This window comes from Carassius auratus, chromosome 40, assembly GCF_003368295.1.
Source record: "Carassius auratus strain Wakin chromosome 40, ASM336829v1, whole genome shotgun sequence".
Classification (NCBI taxonomy): domain Eukaryota; kingdom Metazoa; phylum Chordata; class Actinopteri; order Cypriniformes; family Cyprinidae; genus Carassius; species Carassius auratus.
In genome coordinates this window covers 13401555-13420526 of record NC_039282.1, presented here as the reverse complement: position 1 = coordinate 13420526, position 18972 = coordinate 13401555, and the positions used below count along the sequence as shown (strand labels likewise).

At 35.3% G+C, this 18972-nt stretch overlaps 3 protein-coding genes across 4 annotated transcripts; 1 reads left to right on the top strand and 2 right to left on the bottom strand.

The window, feature by feature from the left end:
- Positions 1-106: 106 nt before the first annotated feature.
- Positions 107-8403, bottom strand: LOC113058929 (WD repeat-containing protein on Y chromosome). Its single transcript, XM_074559860.1, is given in 13 exon segments — positions 107-126; positions 247-346; positions 2352-2454; positions 2610-2649; positions 2652-2718; positions 3779-3863; positions 4703-4776; positions 4778-4908; positions 6289-6378; positions 6555-6639; positions 6775-7005; positions 7510-7575; positions 8356-8403. Coding segments are annotated over 13 exon segments (1140 nt in total).
- A 1487-nt stretch (positions 8404-9890) lies between these two features.
- tex26 (testis expressed 26) lies at positions 9891-13106 on the bottom strand. The gene is made up of 7 exons (XM_026226716.1): positions 12545-13106; positions 12371-12455; positions 12102-12267; positions 11707-11860; positions 11370-11546; positions 10405-10482; positions 9891-10222 (listed from the first exon to the last, which is right to left on the bottom strand). The coding sequence occupies exons 1-7, from the start codon at positions 12555-12557 to the stop codon at positions 10092-10094; spliced, it is 804 nt and encodes a 267-aa protein (XP_026082501.1). The 5' UTR covers positions 12558-13106; the 3' UTR covers positions 9891-10091.
- Positions 13107-13931: 825 nt separating this feature from the next.
- Positions 13932-17349, top strand: hmgb1b (high mobility group box 1b). 2 transcript variants are annotated; one of them, XM_026226717.1, is made up of 5 exons: positions 13932-14072; positions 15970-16125; positions 16255-16400; positions 16483-16657; positions 16763-17344. In XM_026226717.1, the coding sequence occupies exons 2-5, from the start codon at positions 15979-15981 to the stop codon at positions 16886-16888; spliced, it is 594 nt and encodes a 197-aa protein (XP_026082502.1). In that variant the 5' UTR covers positions 13932-14072; positions 15970-15978; the 3' UTR covers positions 16889-17344. The 2 variants fall into 2 exon arrangements, with proteins under 2 accessions (XP_026082502.1, XP_026082503.1); XM_026226718.1 differs by having other exon boundaries at positions 13953-14076; positions 16763-17349.
- The last annotated feature ends 1623 nt before the right edge of the window (positions 17350-18972 follow it).

The following is an 18972-nucleotide window of genomic DNA, read 5'->3' as shown; positions in this document are numbered from 1 at the left end:
GTCTTTCTGAGGGATAGATCTGGTCTTTCACATGTTGCTGAGGTAACAATAAGATCCGAGTCCTTCAAAGTGTTGTAGTCCCTGAGACCCGTTCTGTTAACGTGTTTTAATATAGCATGGCGCTGTCTGCAGCCCAAAAGAATGGAGAATATCCATTTTGTTATTTCTTATTCAGAACACTTCGTCTACATCTAGCTGTGTGTGTAGTCTTTTGTTTTCTTTCTTTTTTTTGTATTAAATACTGACCTCCAGCCAGGCTCAGACAACAGGAGTCGTTTGCTCCATCTTCGACATCTTTATCATTGAGGATTGATGGAGGGTCAATTTCATCAATGTGGGCATCCAACTGCAATTAGAGTACATTGGGACGGTTTTAGAAGCCAGATTTTCATCTCAAAAACACCACCTGAGCCATTAGTGGGAAAAACAGAGCTTTATCCTTCAACCACACAAGGCTTCTTCCAAATTTACCCTACTGTTTATGTTTTCAGTTTTCTCAGAGTTCAACACATCTGACAGACTGATCTCGTTAACAAACCTTTGCCCTTTCACTAGTAGAATAAGTCTTAAATGTAACATTTAATATAGCTACAGTGAAGAGAGTGAGATCTGTTTTATATGTTATATTAAATCTTCCTCTACCACTGGAAAAAAAGGAAAAAATCAAGGTACCCTGAACACTTTATACAGAATTGACAAAAGATGAGAGGGGAAATTCTGAAATAAAAATTAGATACGTTTTCTCCAGTGGTGTCATAATTATGCATTTAGGGTATATTTTTCCACAAAGCTCAGATTCTCTTTTTCTAAAGTGAAAAAAAGCTCTTGTAAAATATGCAAAAATTGACTGTCAGAAAGTAATGTAGGAATAAAACCACACCAAACAGCACTTTTGAGGAGGGAGGTACACTGAAGTAAATGAAATATGGAAATGGAGTGAACAGCAATAAAGGCGAGAGTACCGGGGGAAGAAACAGGTCATGGCAGTCAACCATTTTATGAGAGCCATCTGGGGAATTACGCTGATATAAGATAAGGTCGTGAGAGAAGCAGGCTGGTCACTTTATACTCACCAAGTAAATTTCAGTCCTGCGGCCCCAACCGACAGAAATCACAAATCTGCCAAAACAAATAAAAGAGGGAATCAGGCAAAAAATGAGGGGGATGATATCCATGAAGATTATGGCACTCACAGACAGGACAGATTCACGCATTCCTATGCAGTGTCAGATAGGCGCAGTCACAAATCTCAGCACATCTTCCATCTGGGAAAACATAATGCAAGGCGCTTTGCTTCACAACTGCTTTATAGGGAATGTGAGAAAATTTCTTCGGTACACTGAATAATCAGTCATACTCAAGTGCAGAGAAAATCAATCAAATGCACAATAAGAGCTATGAGACATTATTGACCTCTGCTGAGGATCTTCACACACTGGCCATTGTTGAAGATCCACATCTTAAGGCAGCCGTAGTTAAAACACTACTTTTAGAAAAGAGGGACTGTTTCTGTCCTAGTCCATGTAGGACCAAACTTGCAGAAATTAAAATAAGTAAATAAATACGTGTAATAGTAGTAAAATAAATAAAGGAATATTTTTTTCCCCTTTATTATTTATTTTCTGTATTTAACTATTTAAAGTTTTCATTCTTTTTATCAATCTGTACCAATACATATTTATTTGTTCCTCGCGAACAGCTATCATATGGCTATATAAGAAAAGGAAATCATTTTAACTACTTGCATAGTTTATGTATGTTTAGGGTCAGTAAGATTTTATGAAGAAATTTAAATGTTCATTCAGCAAGGACACGTTCATCAAAAAATACTTTTTTTTTTTTTTTTTTTTTTTTTTTTATTACAGTTGCCACAAAAATATTAAGCAGCAACTGTTGCTTAAACCGTTTTCAGTATTGATAATAATAATGAATGTTTCTTGAGCACCAAATCAATAAAGGTAAAATTTCTGAAAGATTGTGCGAGACTGAAAACTTATGATTGCTGAATAAATTACCTTTTAAAATATATTCTAATTGAAAACAATTACTTTAAATTTAAATAATATTACACAAATATTATTTGTACTGTATTTTTGATCAAATAAATGCAGCTTTGTGAGAAGGAGAGACTTTTTTCAAAACCATTAAACCCCAAACTTTTCAACTGTAGTGTATCAAATGTTGTCTTTATTATAGCTTCATGATAAACTGTCTATAAGAAACTGATATCCAATCATTCAATCACCTTGAAACAAATTGTGTGAATTTTAAAAGATCAACCTATGAGTATGAAAGACATTGCATCTGCTTTCTCAATGTGTTTCACACATATACTTCTCAAAACCACTCACCGATGCCTCAGAACAGCTCACCACCTACCTAAACTCCTCACTGTATCCACAGCACAACACTGGCTCTTTATGGGACACAGTCTGACTGCCTTTAGGCTGTGGTCTACAACAGATGGAATATGGAAGGAGAAAGGATGCAGAATGCATGACTGATGATGAATATAACGTGATGATAATTCTAACTATACAGATAACCTAACACCTCATAACCAAAAGGATACTTAAAACAGAATTTGAAATATTCATTAGATATCATACTTTGTCTGAAGGGATAGTAAGGCGAAGGAATCTGAGGCAACTCTCCCTGGATCTGACTTGCTTTTGGATGTGCAGTAAACAGACATGTCTGATCCTTAATATGCCATATCTAAAAGAAAAGTAATAGTATCATTCAAAAATAAAATATTGTCATATTTATGTTGCACTGCTCTGTTCCTCTGATTAAAGGAATATTTCACAGGAAATGTAAATTCTGTCATCATTTACTTACCTTCATGTTGTTCCAAGCCCGAATGACCCTCTTTCTAATGTCAAAAATAAAAAGAACAATATCCTTCCCAATTAACGTTTTCAAAATAATCAAAGTAAAGGAGGACTGGGGCTGTCAAGCTATGAAAACGATTCATATGCATCACAGAAGCATTATAAAAGTGATGCATATGAATTGCACATCATATTGCAAGTCTTCTAAATAGCTTTGTATGATGAAAAGACCAGATCTGTCTGATTCATGAACATTTTAACAACTGTTGTTTAGTAAACTGGATCAACTGATTTGTAGAAGAAGAAAAATACCTTCATGGATCTTTTTTCTTTTTTCAGGGTTCTTTATTGGCTTCTATGATTCATTGAAGAACCATTGACATTGATTAAATCCTTTCCATTTCATGAATGTTTCTTTATAGTGGAAAAAAGGTTGTTGTTGTTGTTGTTTGTTTTTAATATTATATAACATAATTTACCAAAAGGTTCTTTGGAGAACCTAAAATGGTTTTTCTTTGGCATCACTGTGAAAACCCTTTGGGACCTTTATTGTTAAGAGTGTACTTTCTAATAAAAGGAATGACTTTAAAGACTTTTTACAGTGCATATGTACTTGACTCCTATGGGTCATTTTTGTATTGTTTTTATGATTTCGGAGCTTGACAGCCCCCGTCCTTATTCACATTCATTATACTGAAAAGAGTGATAAGGATATGCTTTAAAATTCCCCTTTTGTGTTCAGGATATAGATAAAAGAATGTCATATGGCTTTAGAATAACATTAATAGACAAGTGGTGCAATGCTGCATTCATTTTTTCTGATTATGAACATCCAGAAAAACACTGTGGCTGAGTTTAACGCCTGTTGTTTGTTATTTGTTTTTCAGATCAATACATTTTCAAGCATTCAGATTTGAATTTTGAGTAATGAATTCATTTCTCACCTTAGCAGTGTTGTCTGCGGAGACTGAGGCAATACAGAGGTAGGAAACAGGGGCGGTGTGACCTTTCAAAATCCCAGTTGGTTTTCTGCCATTTCAAAATGTTAATAGCCTCGCATAAAACATCAGTATTTGAACACACAGTATCATAAGTGTGTATTTCATATTCTCTTAAATAACAGAAAAGCAGTTGTCCAGAAGAATAACCCTTGTGATTAACCCTTGTGCAGTGTAATTCGGTGTACCCAGTCAAAAATGACAGGTCTTTTAAAAATAGCTAGTAAATCTCTCATCGTGCAATATTATCTTGGATTCTTGGATCTAATGTGCATAACAGCGTTGCCAAATCCATTTTTTTCTGCCGAATTTATTAGAGATTATTAAGATTATTTTATAATGTTGCCATGGGTTGTTTTTTTTCCATGGGTTGAAGTGAACCACCCTGATCTCCGGAACATAATTTTGACTGAGGAGGACCCCTGCGGAATGAAATTTTAATTGCCAGTTTCTTCCAGAACATGACTGGGATAGTTTTGACTGTGATTGGACTATAGCAATTGGCTGGTTTTGTTATGCAGACTTGGCAACCCTGGTGAATTAGCTCAGATAATTGAGATCTATGATCAATCAGTTCCCAAAAAATAAAAAATAAATACAAAACCTGTGCTAATTAAAAGAACACAAGTTGCCTTGACAAAAATATTTATTCCAAGAGCATAATGAGAGATTTACAAACAATTTTTTGTGGCCGGCCATTTTTGACTGTGAACACCACAAATGTAACAAGGAGGGAAGTTTTTATACCTTACCAGAATAAAAAAAAACCTCTCTGTATCAAAATAACTAGAACACTACATGACGGTTAAAAGAGCTGAAATCATAGAGATGCCAGTTTATGAAAATGATATCATCAGGTATAAGGCACACCAAGGGATGTATGGCATCCACATGGGCAACAGCTTGTCCGTCCCACCGGTGAAAAAAAGATTTCAATTCTTACACCAAGTCAAAGTTCGTGACTCCTTTAGGAATGGTGAAGTTCTTCTGTGCAACTTTCGTAGATTTTCCCTCTCCACACACTTCTGTTTTCTCTCTCATCTGCTCTTGCATGTAGGTTGATGGATGAATGCTTCCTAATTAAAAACAGATTGTCAAACATCCATACACCCATATCAACTCAAACAGATCCCAGCTGACAGATTCCGAACCCTTTCCCCTCTTTCTGAGTCATGGTGTGTTATTCAAATAAGTTTATCCAGAGCTTCATTACATGGAAAGCTTTGACAGATCTCTCTTCTGGCATTAAACATGCAAGACGCCACAGTTGCTATTTTCTTCCTTCTGCAATGTTAAACAGACTTCACTCAGAAAGAAGTGAGAAAGCAAGGCACACTATTTTCTACACACTCCTCTGTGAATTTGAATGTCTAGTTCATATTTCATCCTAAAATCAACAGTAAAAAATGTCAATTAAAATTTAGCATAAATAAAATGAACCCTATTTTTAAGATTATTAAGATGTTTTGCTCTGTGATGTTATTTTTATTCAACTATGATTATTCTCATTATCCTAGCGTGCCTATATGTTTTCTTTTGCTTGTATTTCTCACTATTGTAATACAATAATGAGGGAAAGAATGTGCTTAACTGTCATAATGTCACAGTGTAAAAAAAAGAATAAAAGAAGCTTACATTACTAAAAAATAATACACAAAGGACTGTCCAGGCGATTTATAGGCCTGTTTGGTTTTTGTTTATGTTGTAATTAGAATAAACATTTAATTTATGGCCTGGACTGCAAATAAGGTAAAAATCATAAACAGTAAGCAAGGTCATAAAATATTCTTAACATGTCGGTTTTCATTTACATATCTGCTCTCCAGAGATCAGTATCAGTTTAATAATTAATTTATTCATTAAATTATGATCTGGACATTTTTGCATGATTTGCTCCTGTAATTTTGTTTTACGAAACTGCACATGCAAAATGAGTATTATTTAAAAAAAAACTTGTTTTCCTCAGCTTCTCCCTGACAGATTTCATTAGCAGGATGTTCACACAGCTCTAGATTGGCAAAAGCTTTGAGATTAAACAGATAAATTGTATTATATGAAATTCATATTGGACTGAATACTTTTACTTACCTGAGTATCACCATATACAATGATACATTCATCGGTTTAATCTCAAAGCTTTTGGCACTCTAGGGCTGTGTGCACATCCTGACAAAACAGGAGATTATTTTTTATTTACAAGGAAAGCAAACATGGAAATATCATCAAAGAAAGTACTGTGCTCTTGTTCTTAAATATTTAATTACAAAAAAAAAAATGTATGAGCCGACATAACGTAACCTTCTTATTTCAAACCTTATGTAATGTTATCTAATATTATGTTAAATTGTAAATGCAAAGCTGATAATTTGCTTTTTTATTAAAGAAAAAAAAAAACTGAAAACATTGAACATTAATTAAAACACTATAAACTAATAAGAAAAAATGTTGGCGTCTGCCCACCAGTAATAAAGGCACAGTTTCTAGAAGACTCAACTGACAGCAAGGCTCCAAAGTGGAAAGCTCAAAAAACTGAACCTCTCTGGATCTGTAAAGTAGGAAAAGAGATGCTGTTTAGACTGGCTGAGGTTGAGATCAGATTTGGCTGTTGTAAAATCAGTAAGTTTTTCCTAAGATCACTATAAAGTTGCATAACTGTACTTTTGTGTAGAAGAGCAGTCTGCTCCAAGGGAACCATAATAAATGTATTTTTAGAGAAGTTTACCTGTTCCAATAATCAGTTTGTTATAGTCAGGCGTTGGCACAAAATCAGCAGCCCATTTAGATTTTCGACCAATGGATCTCTCAGGCTGCATATAGAAACAGAAAAAAGATTCAAATAAAATAGTGTGTCCTTAAAATGTAAAAAGCAGAACCTCAAAACGTTACGTAAAAAAAAAAAAAAAAAAATAGTGAAAAGATTCCAGGTTGTAAAAGTAACCTACAAACCCATTCTTCTTGTTCTTCAAATAAAGCTTGGGGGTCCAGAAGCTAACATCCCCATCTTCTCTAAGAGTCACAACGCTGCCATTAGGAGGGAAGCGGATTCTCAGAACGGGCTCCCTGCGGTTTAGAGACTTGACGATAGCTGGAAATATGAAGGCTGCAATCTTACTGCGACGCACAGTCTCTTTCTCCTCTTTGTTTTCCAGGTATACGTATGTGTAGAACTTACTCTAAAAGAAAAGGTGGAACACTTAAATAGACTTTAATAAAATTTGGTGTGGAAGTGTGTTCAGTATTTTATGGTAAATGTTATGAGTCTTATTCACTAACCATGCAACCGCACATAATATTTGTGACTAAAACCTATGCGAGAATGCTTTAATTTCTAACATTAACTGTAGGATAATGCAACATTTGAATATTAATATTATAATACTATAAAAATAAAATGGTGGTATGGATTCATTACATTACAAGTTTGGAAATTTGAAATAAATTGAAGTGTGAACTAAACTTCAGTCATGTTGACTATTTGACAAGGTTGGTTAGCCATTTTTATGCACAAATATGTCTGTATTTAAGGTTAGTGAATGGGATTCATTTCAGCAACTTGCTAAAAGTTTTTTCAAGTGCAAAAACTCAGCTCCAAAAATGTGCATTTAACAAATTGTCTCTTCATCTATTAAACAAGAGCAAGTTTGAGATTTCAAGGGGATAAAGTGAATTATTCATACCCACTCGATTTTGCCATCGCCGGTGTAATCGATCTTCATGAATAGCTGTTGAATCTGGGAATCTTTCTGTGAGATTTCAAAAAGTGTTAGGCCAAGGAAATGGGTGGAAAGACGGTGAGAGAGAGAAAAGATGTACAATCACATGATAAAATGGACACCATCATCTCAATCTATATTGGACAGTAAAAATAAATTAAACAAAAGTTATTAAAGGATTTGAAATAGGATTCTAATGGTTTGAAGGAGCATGTATAAAATGAGCAATTCTCAATTTGAGAACTACAGAGAGAATTAACAGAGATTAACATCATAGTGTTACTGTATGGTGGATAATTCAACAGTATAAATCGACAAGTGTTGTTTGGCATTAAAATGCTAGGACATAAAAATGCTTATTGAAGATTAAATGGCTTGTCAACACAACATATGATATGGTTAAAAGCATATTAAAGATATTTAAAGATACATATACATGCTGTAACATACTTAAAGTTGATGCTCTGTGGTCTGTTTAGAGAATAATGAGTTTGAAAAATGCTAACCAACAAGATTAGAATTATAGGAGGGGTGGAGCCTGTTGAAGAGGGGGGTGGGGTTAAATATATTATTATATTAAATTAAAACATCATATTTGACTCTAATTTCAAATGCAACATTATGGATTTGAGGAGTATCTCAGTCCAGCTGCCCAACCCCCTCATATATCGCTGTAACATTTCATTTGCATACCTTGGCTGGTGAAAGATGAAGCTGGGGCAAGTTGCCATTCAATCTAGGTGGAATATAATTGTTGGGAAATCCAGCCAAGCAGCAGATGCTGCACAAGCGTGACCTTTTGACTTTTACCTTGAGCTCATAGGTGCCAGTAGGATCTGCTCTATGGTGTTGTCGCATGTTGACTTTAGCAGTAACTCCCAGGGCGAGAGAGTGTCATCTGAGTTCTTGCCTTAAAAGCTCCCTCTCCCCTCAGTCTGCTGTCTGTACCCCACACCCTGCTTCTGGCTCAGTCCAGCAGCTCCATGTACTGGTCCAAACTCTGACGAAATACTGCATAATTATGAATATACTGCTGAATATAATGTTTATAATTTTTGTTGTTGTTGTTTATAATAAATTTTGCATTAATTTCCCTATTCAGTATATATGTGTGTGTGTTTGTGTGTATATACTACATAATTTTTGTTATTAATTATTAATTGTATTGTTTTATATATAATCAAAAGTGATTTTTTTATTTTTACTATTTATTAATTTTATTATATTTATTTAAAAAGGAACATACAAAAGATATTTGCAGAATGTTTAAGTGTCAAGTTATATCTTACTTATTAGGCCATAATTAAGGGAGAAACAACTAAATAAAATATTTAAAGATTAATAATCAGACTAAAGAGCTTTAACTATTTTTGTGTTTACTTTTGGATTATAAGAGTTCTATACAGTTCTATGTGATGAAAGATGAAATATCAGTTCTGTTATGACAAAAAAGATAACAAATACCTTGTTATACATATCATATATGTTGCATACCACTTTGTTCTGAATAAACAAAGAGAAAGTAGCAACTTCATTTAGTGAAATTTACACCTCCTAAATTTCCTTTTGTAAAGTGAACGCCAAGGGTGGGTTAAGTCAAATCAAATTAGAGTCAAGCAATATCTTCATATTTGTCTGTCAAAGTTAAAATGAATTATTCCTTAAGGACAAAAACTGTAGTGTTCCAGTATGGCACCAGCATTTACCATCTTCCTACTTCCCTGGCAACATCAAACACTATGAACAACAGGAATGAAACTCAAGGTCAGAAGCTGGAAAATGTCTGAATACCAATGCGGTAAAAAACATATCCTCATACTGAGATGAAAGTCATGAAGCAGAACAAATTAGTCTCTGTAGCAGGAGCTGTTTCGAAGTAGCACTGAACAAATTACATTCATGCATTTAGCAGACACTTTATCCAAAGTGAGAGGGCATTCAGGATATATATATATATATATATATAATTTTTTTGGCTACTTTGAAGAACCTAGAATATGACATATTTTTAGTTGTTTCACACTTTTTTGTTATGTATATAATTGTGTTAAATTATAGATTTGATGCCTTTAGTGTGAATCTACAATTTTCATAGTCATGAAAATAAAGAACTCTTTGAATGAGAAGGTGTGTCCAAACCTTTGGTCTGTACTACATGTCTTGAATATATAAACTATACTCAAAATATTTATTTCAGCACTAATAGAGCCTTAACAGATTTATTATTCCCAAGAGACAAATTATCAACTATTTTGTTCATTTCAATTTGTATATCTGTTTTTGCCAAATATGGCTAGCACAAATCTCAGAAAAAATAATTGCGTATTGTAAAAACATGATTTATGCCTATTATCAGTTGTCATTTCAGTATTTTATTAAGCACACCATTTAAAGATGCATGAAGGCAGTTTCATAAAAGCAGGAATGTTCTATCTTCTGGAAGAAAAACAGAACTCTAAATAATAAAAGAAAAGAAAAAAAAGAAAATGCAATGCACACATATTCATACAGCTTTATATAGCTTTTCATGGTTCAAAATGGCATCTTTATAAAGGCCCAGGCCAGGCTGATACCCTCTCCAGTGTGGAAGAGTTTTGCATGATCACACCCCTATTCTTCCCTTCACATCCATCAGCAGAGTAGCTGGTTATGTGCATTGTCTTCACATCCTTATTTTCTGGTAAAAGGTAAAATAAAAAAACATATATTATTTAACATGATAAAATCCTACACTTTAGGAATTATTCTTATGTCAGAACACACAGCATCACACTTTCTCATCAGACAATATCCTACAAAACTGTCCAAATGATTGAGGTGCGGTTGTTATTAGCATTGAAGAGATATCTGTATATTTACCTCCGAAATGTTTATTGTAGGTGGTCTCCAGTTTGTTGTTTTCCCGGTTATTGATGTGACTGTGAGTCACTGTAGGAACTAAAATGTAAAAGTGAAGTGTGTTATTCTTCTCTAATCTGTGTGCCATACATATATATTACTGCTTTGTTATCAATAATTGAATAATTATCAATCATTTCCTTTTTAATTGTCAAATAACTGACTGCTGAACTCTTACATTTAAATTAATAGTTACAAAAAAAAAAAAAATACTTAAAATGTTTTCTCCTGCAGGTGAAAATCTGTGATCCGTGATGTAGATGAGTTAGTCAGAATAGGTTTAGTGAAACTTAGCATTATATCACTTGTTAACCAATGGATCCTCTGCAGGGAATGGGTGCCATCAGATTGACAGTCCAAACAGCTGATGAAAACACCACAAACATAACACCCCCTGTTGTCCAGTAACACCAAAATCCACTTACATATTTTTTTTTTAACTGTTTCGGACTGTTTTCTTTCAAAAACGGTGCTTGATGTGTGCCTATTTTTCTCCTGATTCAGACAAGATGGCTTTTTCACTAGAGGAAGCAATATTAGCTTGAAGCAATGGTTTGAAGTAAAAAATGTCTTGATTGTTTTGTTTATCACAAACATACAGCTTTTTGCTTCGTAAGATATTAATAAATGGACTGGAGTCGTGTGGATTATTGTGACATTTTTATCATGTATTTATTTTAGACTCTGATTCTGATGGAATTTATTTACTGAAGAGGATCCATCTTAGATGGCCTGAGGATGAGTGAATTTTTTAACAAATTCTCATTTTTGGGTGAACAATTAAAGCTGATCAGGTTTTTAATCTTTTCTTTTGTGTTTACATTGTGTCTAGGCTACTGCCAGGGTTGGTTGTCATATCAGTTTCAAACAAAGTACTTTGACCAGTGCACTGAAACAGAAGTGCGACTGTTTAGTGGAAAGCTTACCAATACCCCTCGCTGCTACACCATGCAGTTTATTGCACCCATAGCGAGAGTTATTCACCAGAAGCTCAAGTTTCAGTTTGGGTGGGCGGAAGTTGTGTCTCATTTCAGTCTGGGTATAGTAGTGGACACCATTGCTGTGGTTAAAAGGTGTACAGACTGCATGGTTCTTCATAATTCCTGTTAAACAGACATAATTCCTGATTTAAACAGAACATTAAAAAGCAATCATAAAATAACATGCAATAATCTTTGGAACCACAAGATTTGATATTAAATAAGATTCAAAAGGCTTTGAAATGTATAAACAAATGTCTGTGCTATAATTCCTTAAATTAACCTTGAGGTAATCCAAGAAAATCAGTCCTGTAGGTCGAGCTATACTGGGCACTGAGAGCCTTTTGGATTTCCTTCTCAGTCACCAGGTGCTGTAGAGGGGAACTAGCACCAAAATGCTTCATTTGATCTGCAGAATGCCTCCACACCATGAATGCCTTTGTGTTAAAAGAAAGAACCATCATATACTAAGCCTTATGTTTCACCAAACCTGTATGGCAGGACACAGGACACAAATATAGTGCTACTTGTGTGCTTTTTTTTTTTTTTTTTTTTTTTTAAAGCTGAACAGTCCCAGTACACACATTCATTCAACCATTAGCACGAAAAGATGCTTTCAAACTACTCATCAACAAGCCAACAAACACAGCAAAACACAAAATGTGTTACAGTTTGTACCTGGCTTGGATGCGGGTTGTTTCTTCTGTTTCCTGATGCCGTGGCAGACCTTATGCAAGTAGTTTTTGACACAGGCTTCCAGCAGAAATCATCACTGTATGCAGTTGCTCCTACCGGATCATCCAGTTTGTATGAATTTCTATAGATATTGCCAGATGTTTTCGGTCTTGTATTTGAAACAAATAAAAAGTTAAGATGAATGCTACCTCTGACATTTTTATCACTTTTCTTAATAATAATGATAATAATAATCAATTAATAAATTTCACCTTAGAGTTGGAATAGATGAAATGGGTCTATAGATGAAATCTCTTTTATGTGAGGTCTCATATACCTCCCATCTCTTGTTAACATCTAGATTAAAATGTACAGTGGAAAAGAAACTAAAACCAATACTGAATCATATTAAGTAACATATTAAAATCACAATAAACTTGTCTAACCATATATTGCCATGGCTGTCTTGACAGATTATCTGCCTCTGCTACTGTTGTCCAAACAACATTAAAGTTTCCAGGATCATGTAGATACTGTTCACCAGGAGCTCAGTCGTTTGTACAGATCAGTGCATTACAAGAAAATCCTCTGCTGATTTTTTTTTTTTGACGCACCTGTTGTTGAAACGTTCCTGAAATTCTTTCGAAAAGTTTTCACTTGTTGATCTGCATTGCTAATGCTTATCTGAGGTTATCTGTAAGCTAATGTTGTTATAGGAAACACACAACAACGGGCGCGCGAGCGAGTATTGCAAACTGACGCTCCGCGGGGGGCTTTCAGCAGATAATGACGCGCATGAACCATAGACAGTAAAAGAAAACGCATGAACGCACGGAAACCCAAAGACCCGCTGATAACGTCAAGCGGCCAGAAAGGTGGCCCACTGAAATCACCGAAAGTTCCTCGTATGCAATGCAATTTTGAGCAAAACAGTGCTACATGAAATGAAAACAACAAAAAGTTTAAACATCTATATGATTACAATAGACCACGAGAACTGTATTTATTTTCTCACACGTTCCTTAGTTAAAAGTACTAAAAAACAGAATCAGAAAAATTCCTTAGGATTTCTGTAAAACTTACAGGAGTTTAAATTCGATTTTATTAGGGCCTAGCGCCGCTCAGTGGAAAACATTACATGGTGCATTTCAAGATTACCTTCTATAAATTGTGAAGGTATCACAAAAAATACATTTGGAACAAATGCAAATATTACATGCAACATAGTACGCATAACACATAACAAGGAAAAGATAAGCACTGATTAAAAACAGTAAAAAAGCTTGGATATATTGCTCGATTTCTTCGACACCATAACGGCCTTTTGATAAAGTTACGACGACGAATGTGTTATTTGTTAAGAAGCAATAAAAGATTAATAATAAGTAAGCCTACTCATTATTTTCTGTTTTGTTCATTCAGGATTATTCGCTAAATTATAAAGCCCTAAATTTCAGGTGATGTTTATTAAACCCTTGTGTTATACTCATTAGTATAAGAAAAAAAATGGATTCATTTCTTCATTTAATGAATTTAATGAATTGGTCACTGCTTGTTGAATAGACCATCCGTGCATGGATAAAATCTAGTATTTGTATAAAATAATCGTCAAACAATTACTTAGCGACCACGGCGTGCTTGCAGGTACTACAGTAAGTACCCAGCAGAACAAAACAGTGTCTGATACTAGTACGCTTGAATCAATTGATGGATTTTCATATTTACGCGCCGTTGAAAAAATATGACGTTATGAGGACGAACAGCCAACCACACCTCTGCTCTCGTAGGGGCTATTGTGAGCCGACATCCAATCACAGGCGCTTAAGACTTGGCGGTAGCCAATAGGATTCCTGACTGTATACTGTGTCTCTCGTGAGCGGAGGGTTCTGCACGCACTTGGAAGAGCGCTCGTCGGTGTTATTGTACTTCACAGCCCCATTATCTAGGCATCCACAGAGGCTGCAGATAGAGAAGGTTGGTGAGTTTTGCCAAAATATGTGTGTAAAGGTCTTAATTAATGATTTTTTTTTTCAAAATGAAGTAGTAGATTGTAAAACATTTCCCTTTTTAGTTGCGTATTTGGGGAAAGCAGAGCGACCGATCTTTGTCAGAATCTATTCGCCAGTCATTCAGTCAGTGCGCTCAGTTACGTTACATAGTGGAATGTCCTGACTGGAAAAAATCTTCTGAAGATAAAACATGGTTGTCTTTTCCTTGTGAAATATTGTACTAGTATTTAATGGGATTGGTTGTAATATTTGTCAGGTAACGTTAGCCATCACAGGCAGCTAAAGCATTTAGCTTTTTGGGGTCTCCGTTAAAGATGTTATTGTGTAAACCAGTGACGTGCGTGCCATTCTCAGACTAAAATAACACCGAATAGATTTAGCAGTCCCGAGGGAATGTTTTATTCATTTTGTGTAATTTTTCTTCAGAACTGGACGTTTTGCGGCCGTGTTTAGTCATATAATATGGCTGGCTTGCGGGGGATAACGTTACTCAGTGCGTTTTGCCTGTGAGTGGCGGGGGATGAAATAAAACTCAACCAAGCTTTTTTGCACTGCTTTTTAAACTCGTAAGAAAGCCCGAGGGTATGTTTTAATAAACGCATGTGTTTTCCAAGCAAAAACGCGCATGGGAATTTACAGTTATATTTATAGTGTTTCCCACCACCGGTGTTGTGTGTATGAGGCTCTGGCTGGCAGACATAAAGAGAGAGAGTGAGGAAGGCAGCCATGTTGGCTCTGCTAGCTGTGCTCATGTGGCTCCAGTTGAACGGCGGACTTACGAGAGCGAAACGCCCATTGCATAGCGCTTATAGTTACCGATACAGAGCAGCTTCTTCCATAGGGGAGGCGATAACATGAGAAAGCGGCGAGAAACGGGCGAAGTGCGGTTTAGTATCCTCTAAATTACCCAGGAATGTGGGAGGAGACAATTGAAGGAGACTTTCTCTCATGAAGACGGCTTTTTCAAAATGGAAGAAGAAATATTATTGTTGCACCGATTAGGTGTTTTAAGGACGTCCCTTTGTAATAAATCTGCCGGGTCTTGGGGCGATGCTTCTGTGAATGTTCTGTTTATGTAAAATACACACAAATAAAAAATAAATACTAGGAATGAATATTAAATCATTAAATATGTGTTTTTATTTACGAGATTGAGGATGTCCTTGTCTTTCACCGTGAACTTGAGGTGGTCTTTGTGCATCTCCCTGTCCATATCAATAATGTGATTTCACTGCACATTTTATCTTGCTGATTTTTTAAAATTCCTTTTAGAGTCAGTATGTCCCTCACAGTACATAATAATGATATATAGAAGATAAAAATATATATATTTGAAATGTATGTGTGCAGAATTGCAGTGTCATTTATTTTAATGCATCATATTTGTTTTTATGTGTACATACTCATTATTTTTTTAAATTTCTTTATGTGTTTATGTATTTTATGTATCATGTTTAAACTATTGTTTTAGCAATAACGATATATCTAAGTGAAGTGACATTCAACCAAGTATGGTGACCCATACTCAGAATTCATGCTCTGCATTTATCCCATCCAAAGTTCACACACACATACCATGAACACACAACCGGAGCAGTGGGCAGCCATTTATGCTGCAGCACCCAGGGAGCAGTTTGGGGTTCAGTGCCTTGCTCAAGGGCACCTAAGTCGTGGTATTGCCGGCCCGAGACTCGAACCCACAACCCTAGGGTTAGGAGTCAAACTCTCGAGCCACTAGGCCATGACTTCCCATCTTACATGTAGGGAGTGTTTGCATCATAATAGTAAAAGAATCCAAATGATTAAAGAGTATAGCATGTGATGTCACTTTCTATTTATTTGAGGATATCTTTTTCTCCCAGAGTGTAAAGATGGGGAAAGATCCAAGGAAGCCCAGAGGAAAGATGTCCTCTTATGCCTACTTTGTGCAAACCTGCCGTGAAGAACACAAAAAGAAGCACCCTGAAGCCTCTGTAAACTTCTCTGAATTCTCCAAGAAGTGTTCGGAGCGATGGAAGGTACTGTTCTGAAAAACACTGATAAAGATGATGCCATTATATTATGGTAAAGTTGCGCTTTTAAGCTTATTTGGAAAATTTAAGGTATACCTTGCACTTTTTGATACACCCTTTTCTCATTCTGAACAGACAATGTCTGCCAAAGAGAAGGGCAAATTTGAGGATATGGCCAAGCAAGATAAGGTTCGCTATGAGAGAGAAATGATGAACTACATTCCACCGAAGGGTGAGAAGAAAAGGCGATTTAAGGATCCCAACGCACCCAAGAGACCACCGTATGTTTGCGCTGTGCACTGCCTATTGCAAAGTAACATTCTTCAAGATGGTCTGTTTAAATACATGTTTCTCCCCCCTAAGGTCAGCATTCTTCATTTTCTGTGGTGACTACCGCCCTAAGATTAAGGGGGAGAACCCAGGTCTGTCCATCGGAGACATTGCCAAGAAGCTTGGAGAAATGTGGAATAGCTCAGCGGCTGAGGTGAAGCAGCCCTATGAGAAGAAAGCAGCAAAGCTTAAGGAGAAGTATGACAAGGTAAAGCGTCTTTCATCTTTTTTTCCTGAACAGTCTTTAGTGTTCTCAAACTGCTACATTGTGGATGCATCCTGATTAATTGGTTAATGTTTTTGTCTCCTGTAGGATATTGCACTATATCGTACAAAGGGAATTGCAGGCTTGTCCAAAAAAGATGGTGGGGAGGATGATGATGAGGATGAAAATGAAGAAGAGGAGGAGGAAGAAGATGATGATGAGGATGATGAGTAGATTAGCTACTGATGTAGCCTAGGTTCTTGTTCATGCCATAAACCCAATTGTATACGAATCACATCTTCAAACGTAATACAGCAGAAACAAGATTTGTTAGGCTGTGTATATGCTACGTTTTTAAGATGTACAATGTTATTCTCCTTTTGTAAATTTAACACTATGTGTCTTCAGGTTTCATATTTTTTTAAATCTTTGTTTTTCGTTAGTGGTAGTTCTTGCCAGGAACAGTTTAAGGTTTAATGATACGACTTGAACTGTTTCTCTGAAGGTGCGTAGCACAATTATCTGGTTTATGTAGATCTGTAGTGCACTATCATATTAGTTTTTAAAAAATATTTTTCGTATTTGCCGTCACAAGGTCCTTTAACTGTACTTTGAATACCACTCTAATTACAAGAATGCAGCTTTGTTTGACATTCAAGAATGTGTCTGAAGTAAACATTTCTTTTTTTAGGAAACTGTCCTGTGTTTTCTTCCGGAGCTACTGTAGTGACGTGATTACATACGATATACTTAATATCTGCAGTAACCGTATCAATGATGAGTGATTCGTCCTCATCTAAGAAGTGTAATTGGTTCATGTATGTGTTGTACTACGAACTGGTTTTCAAAATATCAACATAGAAATGATCTGCATTAGTCATTTTTGCGAAGAATTTTTGAAGTATCTATTTATTATGATTGATAAGACACTTTCGCTCTTATCAGACACCAAAAACGGAACCTTGAAATGACCATGACTTGAAATAAGCACTCGTGACTGAAATAGCAGAATAAATGTTTTTATATATATATATATATATATATATATATATATATATATATATATATATATATATATATATATATATATATGTATATATGTATATGTAAAATGTAAATAGAGCGACACCCTGTGGCCGTGACGTGTAACTGCTTTGTTTACTATTACGCATCGATGATGTCATCTTATTCAGGTTTCACCTTGATGTCCTCTAAAAGGACCAACACTGCAAGGGAGAACAAAAAACAACCAAACAGTGTGCTCTAAAGCGCCTATTCAAATCATTTTAACTGCAGTTTTGTGGTTAAATGACTTCCGATATTTATGCTTGTAAAATAATCAGTTGATATAATGATTACTCAGGATTAAAGGGAAACCACAAGTACACATAATAGAAAAGCTCTCATCCTTAATATTTGTCATATCTTAATTGTAATCCAAGCAGAACGATCATTTAAAATTAATTACTTGAACTGAACACAAATACCTGGAAGACGGGAAAAGACAGAAACAAACGAGGATATAAAAATAAGACCGACTGTTTCTAGAACCACCAGAGGGCGCTTAAGGTCTGCAGTTGACAGTTAAACCCTAATCAGTTTGAATAATGTGGGTAATGGAGCCTTTTGATTGCAATCGATAAAGCAGTGAAGCAAAGAAAGTACCTCGTTGGGTTTTAAATGAGATTTGAAACTATTTTAAAGAAAACATATTGGGTTATTTGGATTCTTTAAAGCTGCATTACCTTTTCTTATTACAAATAAACTTATGTACACAAACAAACTATAGCATTTAAAATAAATAAACTATTAATGTGCAGCCTACTCTAGACATCTCTTTTAAACAAAAATATATTTTATTCTACATGGAGCGGGTTGCATCCCTCAATCAGTAAACACCTTATTGTTTATGTATATTTTGTACAGGCAAGCAGATGAAGCCAGAATATAAAGCCATTGTGCAAAGTTGGTTTCACATAGAAAGCCATTAGAAGGAAAATACTGAACCATTAAGCGGACTGCGTTCATGTTCAGGCTTCATCTGCTTGTCTATGTAAACCATTCATTTTTAGCTAATATAGAAAATATTACTGTTTTAAATATATTAAGGCACTTTTAAGTGTTTTTACAATGTTTGTCGCACTGTTTAATGATTGAAATATTGCAGCTGGTGCTTAATATGGATTTCAAATGGCCAAAACTTGCATCTTGTTCACATATCGTTGTGTTTATTCTTTTGAGAGGTGATCTAAACGTGCGGCTGTGAAACAGATGGAACATTGACAGGTTTGTCCGGCAGTTCTTAGATATTTTGCCTC

What these genes read in the sequence shown, in the direction of transcription:
- hmgb1b (XM_026226718.1), top strand. Translation starts at nt 15,979, where the DNA reads ATGGGGAAAGATCCAAGGAAGCCCAGAGGAAAGATGTCCTCTTATGCC. An exon ending in AGTGTTCGGAGCGATGGAAG is followed by an intron (nt 16,126 to 16,254) that starts GTACTGTTCTGA and finishes CATTCTGAACAG; the next exon opens with ACAATGTCTGCCAAAGAGAA. An exon ending in TTAAGGAGAAGTATGACAAG is followed by an intron (nt 16,658 to 16,762) that starts GTAAAGCGTCTT and finishes TGTCTCCTGTAG; the next exon opens with GATATTGCACTATATCGTAC.
- tex26 (XM_026226716.1), bottom strand. An exon ending in TCATCTATTCCAACTCTAAG is followed by an intron (nt 12,268 to 12,370) that starts GTGAAATTTATT and finishes TTCAAATACAAG; the next exon opens with ACCGAAAACATCTGGCAATA. An exon ending in TGTAGCAGCGAGGGGTATTG is followed by an intron (nt 10,483 to 11,369) that starts GTAAGCTTTCCA and finishes TTTACATTTTAG; the next exon opens with TTCCTACAGTGACTCACAGT.